Source organism: Magnolia sinica, chromosome 19, assembly GCF_029962835.1.
Source record: "Magnolia sinica isolate HGM2019 chromosome 19, MsV1, whole genome shotgun sequence".
Taxonomy (NCBI): Eukaryota; Viridiplantae; Streptophyta; class Magnoliopsida; order Magnoliales; family Magnoliaceae; genus Magnolia; species Magnolia sinica.
The window spans coordinates 19,253,572-19,259,571 of NC_080591.1; the positions used below are offsets into that span (position 1 = coordinate 19,253,572).

At 43.6% G+C, this 6,000-nt stretch overlaps 1 protein-coding gene across 5 annotated transcripts in view; it reads left to right on the forward strand.

The window, feature by feature from the left end:
- LOC131235512 (protein RMD5 homolog) overlaps positions 1–5,324 on the forward strand; it is a 42,750-nt gene extending 37,426 nt beyond the window's left edge. For all 5 annotated transcript variants that reach the window (XM_058232706.1, XM_058232707.1, XM_058232708.1 and 2 more), the window contains one exon: positions 3,942–5,324. In XM_058232706.1, coding sequence (XP_058088689.1) covers positions 3,984–5,141 — 1,158 coding nt within the window. In that variant the 5' untranslated portion in view covers positions 3,942–3,983 and the 3' untranslated portion in view covers positions 5,142–5,324. The remainder of the gene's footprint in view (positions 1–3,941) is intronic.
- Positions 5,325–6,000: the final 676 nt, after the last annotated feature.

The following is a 6,000-nucleotide window of genomic DNA, read 5'->3' on the forward strand; positions in this document are numbered from 1 at the left end:
CATGTCACTCTTTTCCTAATAGGGTCAGCCTTTTAGGGGCAGGGCCCGACGTCCTTTATCCCGATTAGGGCCAGGGCTTAAGGGACTAGTGCCAGGCCAACACCAACCCCGGCCGATCCGTAGCCTAGCTCGTTGCTACCTCTAGGTCGAGGTGGATGAAGTGAAGGGCGATGTTTTGAATTTCATTTCCGAATTTATTGAGAGAGATCATCTTTCGGCTGAGTTGGGGTTTTTCTTCCTAAGAAGGGGCAAAATGCTTAAGAGATTACAGGCCTATTAGCTTAAGTTGGAAGCCCCCACAAAATCCTGACCAAAATTAGCTATGAGATTTTGCAAAATTTTAAGCAATGTCATATCCTAATTGCAAGGGGTGGTCATGTTTGTTCCATGGCACACTCATTGCTCATGTGTATAGACTCACGATATAGGGAAGGCAGGGTGTCATATGTAAGCTTGATCTCAAGAAAGCATATGATCACGTGGATTGGAAATTTCTTGACTATTTGCTTGCGAGGTTCGTGTTTCTTCTCTTATTTGGAGCTCCCTTTATGCATAGGAAATCCGCAAAACATCCATGCGATAAGATGATAGATGGGTATGGGTCTTTATTCATACCTCGGTGGTAGACTCTCAGGAGTTTCAACAGAAGGTAATGGGTTTGAGTACCCATTGTGGTATAAAAAGTTCACTGTGGTGTGTGTGTGTGTGTGGGGTGTGAGTGCGTGTGTAAAAAAGATGATAGATGGATAGAAAGGAAGCTTTCAGGCTAGAAAAGTACGTCATTGATAGGTTGGAAAAAATCCATCGTGAATTATATTGGAAAAGGTTAGACGACAGGCATAAATTTCACTTGTTGCAATGAGAAAAGATCTCGAAGCTGGTTAATGAAGTTGGGGCAGACATCAGAGATCCAAAATCCATGAACTTGGCCCTTTTTGGTAAATGACTTTGGAGATTTGGTATTGAAGGTCTATGGAGGCAAGTGGTTGGCTGTAAGTATATGGCTTTAAGGAGGGATGGTGGTTCTCTAGATATTCTTCTTTACAGAGCATTGACAGTCTGGAAGACTATTTTTTTTTTTTTTTTGGTTTTGTAGATGCTTTAAGGAAGCTATTTGCTTCATCTATTCATGCTGGTTCGAAGAACCATTTTTGGGAAGATGTATTGTTTGCGGAATACCTACTTTGTGCTATCTTTCCCATGTAGCTAGGCTTGCTTGTCCCAGCATGGTCCCCCCCACCCAAGGAGATCGATCGCTGAGGGAAAGGCAAGCTCGGGAGTGTTTTTGGTGTATTCTTTCTATGCATGCTTTGGATCCAAATGAACATTGTGGGGTTGATCCCTGGTGAAGTTCATTCAGCCCTACGGGCCAAAAGGCAAAGTTTTGTGGATGCTATCCCTTCCAGTGGGTTTGTGGGCCATTTGTTTGGAGTGCAACAGCAGGTATTTTAGTAATCTTGGGCCTTTGGAGGTGTTGGTTAGGAAGGCTAAGCTGCATGTTAACGGTAACAGTGGCCGTTACCGTTATGACATGGGCCGTTACGGCCCTTTTTTATTTTTTTGAAAAAACAATTGCGGGATTGTTATAGGGCCTTTACAAGCTGTTTTTTCTGTAAGGGATGTTTCGACCCTGTAACGCATAACAGTTATGACCGTTACCGTTACGTTACATATTTTGAATACCTTGGTTATAGAGTGGGTCAGTTGATAAAGCCCTCAGTTAGCTGTTCTCTTCAGGAGTTAGATTGTTGGTCTGGCACTGTAGTTTGTTGGCCTGCTCTTTTATTTTGTTTATGTTTCATTTTTCTTCTAATAATGTTAGTCATCTTTCACAAAAAAAAAAAAAGAAGAAAAGAAAAGAAAAGAAGAAGAAGGTTCAATGCCGATTTGATTCGAGATTCTATGCTTTAGTTTTTTCGTTTCCTAACTTGCATAGTTGTCAAGGTTAGATCCACAGGCAAAAAAAGAAAAGAAAAAGAACCCCAAGAAATATTACCTGCATATTTGGCAGAGATGAAGACTTGCAATGAGAAAAAAAGGGGGAAGTTTTCAGGTAACTCTGTTAGCGTGTGATACACACGCGCTCAGATTACAGTAGTGAAAACCATATAAATCAAACTAAACGTCCAATTTTTGTTACCCATTGTAGACATGTCATAACCTCACTATCAGATAAAGAACAATCCTAATCTTAATGGACATTTGTTAAATTTGGACCTTTGAATATTTTACATTCTCGCCATCAATTAGATATTATCAAGCAGCCAGTTATAATGTTACATCAGTGTAACTTTTTGTATACTGACAGTTCAATTTGAAATGCATGCATGCAAAAGTATATATATATTTTTTGAATGCATGAATATGAAGCTTCACCACCTGAAAGTGTATCAAGGTTTCTCTAAAAACCTTTAACCTTCTATGTAAGACTATAACCATAGTTCACACCCGCATGCGGTTTGGGCGAATGGCTAGCGTTGTGGGTTTGCTCCCCACAAATGCGAGTTCAATTCCCCTCCCCGGGATTACCCGATGCATGTGGTTTGCTGGTGATCACGTGCATCCACAGGGATTAATCCTGCCCTAAAAAGGGATGGGAACACCCTGTCGTCTCTCTCTCTCTCTCTCTCTCACACACACACACACACACACACACACACACAAAGAAGCTATGGTTCACCACCGTTCTTTAAGTTGGCGGCTTATTCACAACAAAAGAGGCATATGCATGTCAATCCAAATCATTAGAAAAAAGAGGAATGATCTATTGTAGATTGGGGGCATGGTCCAGAAATCAGCTTGATCAAGCATTCATAACCTTCTGATTGGTGGTTGCCAAATGAATTAGTTAAAACAAAACTATCAGTGGTCTAAATTCTTGGAGCAAAATCAGATGGTTAGGATCATTATCAACATAAATTTTGGTTGAAGCTCCATCTGATAATAATCTGTGTTGCTATGCTCGTATGTCACACTTAATGTGGATGAGATTTGCACTGGAATTTGGCGTTGGATTGTCATTGGCTTAGGTCAGAACAGTGGTCACTTGAATCTACTCAACGGTGGATTGCAGTCATAGTTCACTGCCATCTCTTACTTATGCTCTCTCCTCCAGTATCTTCTCCCTCCACCATATGCATGGTATAGATCAGTGACACAATCTAGACCACCCATATCATGGGCCCAGTTGTGTTGCCAACATTTTGTAGAAATAAACGTGTATATAGAAGCTTTTTCTTTTTTGAAAGGTTTCCAATGTGGCTTTTTATACCAAAACTATATTTAAACCAAAAATTCCATTTTTTAGCACACGTATTTTTTACTTTTTTCTTTTCCTAACCTTGAGGGAATTAATGTGAACATCTTCCATGGTGTTTTTGCTATTTGACGTTCACCTATACGCTGATTCTCTTGCAAAGGAGTTTTTGTATCAGCAGCTCTTATATACGATGCCTTAAAAGCAGGAGCCATCCTCCTTTATTCTTAATAAAAGTGTGGTTATTTATCAAAGTAATTAATAAAAATCCCATCCAGGTCATCCTGTGGTTGTGTTTGCTGCATTTGTGAATGTTACAGCTCATGGCACGAGCTGTTATGATGGGTAGTTTGGCCTAGTGCCCCAAAACTAGGTATCATCTCCCTGAAATGGATTTCCTTCCAACTAGACATGTGAAACTGAGCGGGTGACCCATAAAAGGATTTGCATGGGAGGACCAATTGCTCTCTCTGTTAATGCTTTTATTTTCACAATGGTTATGTGATGAGGCTTATGACTTCTGGTGTGGGGGGGCCTCATCATATGAGGATCACTGACAGGTGCCATCCTGAATCAACCATGGGTCTTTGCTGAAAGGACGACTTGGTTTTGGAACTTAACTACACCATTCCATTAACATGCACAGGTTAGATTTTCTGTAGCACTAACAATTGTGCCAATGCAGGTTAGGGATCTGCCTGTTGCCCCAACCAACCGATTTGGAAAAATGGAGCTCAGTACCATTAAAGATGCATTTGACCGAGTTTCCAAGAAGCAGAAGCTGTCTTCTTCCAAAACGCAGGAGGTGATTGACCAGGTTGGCCGTGAAATTGAACATGCACTGTCGAGAATGCAGTCGGCGCAAGATGCAGGGTTAGCCACTGATCAGAAGACCATTCTCACAGAACTGAACAGCAAGCTGAATGAGATTGGCCCGATCAATCAGATTGAAGGGTCACAGAAGGAGTTGAATATTGGGTTGAGTAAATATGCCAAGCTGCTCGAGAAATCCTTCATTATGGACATTTCCAAGGCGTACCGGAATGTGGACTTTGATGTCCACACAGTGAACCAGATCATTGCTGCCCACCTATACAGGCAGGGCCTGTTTGATCTCGGTGACTGCTTTGTGAACGAGGCTGACGAGCCAGAGGCGACTTCCCTGAAATCTCCATTTGTGGAGATGTATCAAATACTTGAGGCAATGAGATCCAGGAATCTGGGACGTGCACTGGCTTGGGCGGCTGCTAATCGTGCCATGCTCCTGCAGAACGGATCGACCCTCGAGCTGAAGCTCCACCGGCTGCAGTTTGTGGAGATACTGCAGAAGGGAAGCCAAAGCGATGCTCTGAAGTACATTAGGACATTCCTGGCCCCATTTGCTAAAATGCACATGCCCGAGATACAAAAGCTCACAATCTGCCTTTTGTGGGCGGGTCGTCTCGAGCGCTCTCCATATGCTAATTTCCTGTCCCCGACGCATTGGGAGAGGCTGTCTGAGGAGCTGACACAGCAGTTCTGCAGTCTTTTGGGCCAGTCTTATGAGAGCCCGCTCAGTGTGGCTGTGGCGGCCGGTGTCCAAGGGTTGCCTACGTTGCTGAAGCTGGCGAATGTGATGGCTACGAAGAAGCAAGAATGGCTGGCGATGAAGCAGCTGCCAGTGCCTGTGGACTTGGGCCCTGAGTTCCAGTTTCACTCGATCTTTGTGTGCCCCGTCTCGCGTGATCAAGGGAGCGAGGAGAACCCACCAATGCTGATGCCGTGTGGCCATGTGCTGTGCAAGCAATCGATCGTGAAGCTGTCAAAGAGCAGCACACGTGTGTTCAAGTGCCCATACTGCCCGAACGAGGCCACCGTCACTCAGTGTAAGCAGCTGTACTTCTGATGGCCCTTTAGGGATTGGAAAGGTCCAGATGTGTTTGTAGATGTAAGCTGAAAAAGCTCTCATTATTCTCTCTCGATGAACTGAAAGGCTGTGTATCTGATGCATGGTAACGTTGTAAAGGGGGGGTGGTGGCCCTTTGGTGTATGTGGTTGCATTTGGTTGTGAATAGATAATCTTTATTCATGTGGGACGCTTACATGGATCAAATTTAAATCCAAAACTATTCAAATGAGAGGTGGATCTTTAATCAACGGCCTAGATGGTGCCTTTGCCTTCCATGCCTAGGGTTATGACATGGGGCAACATGATGTGTCCACACGAACACATTCACACCAAAGAGGACACCAACCTTTGGTGCGTGTATTGGCATTACACTATTTTTCCATCGCATGTCGGGTCTGAGCAATGATCTCATCTCTACTGATATGCTTGACCAACCCAACTCAATATGGTCCAGTGTGGCCCATTGAGTTGCGCCCTAGAAGAGTGGGAAAAATCTCAACCGTCGGCTGTGATGGCCACCATTTGGACGCTTCATCTGCTCATTAGGTCTTACTCCACCATGCATAGGACAAAACTAAGCCTGTCCACTTGTTATGCATGCCACCCTCATACGAAGACAATGGACGGTTGAAGGATTAGCCAGAATAATCAGTCTCACTTGATACATTGATGAATGGCGATCCTGATGCGTGTACCCTTTGCACCTGCTCATCTCCAAGGTTTGAGACATAAGACCCGTCCAGCAATGGGCCCTATTGCGAGGATCACCTTTTGCCAAAATCAGTCGATATCCACACATCGAATGGACCACACTTGTATTTGCTATTTAGCAATGGATGGCTATACTTGTCTATGC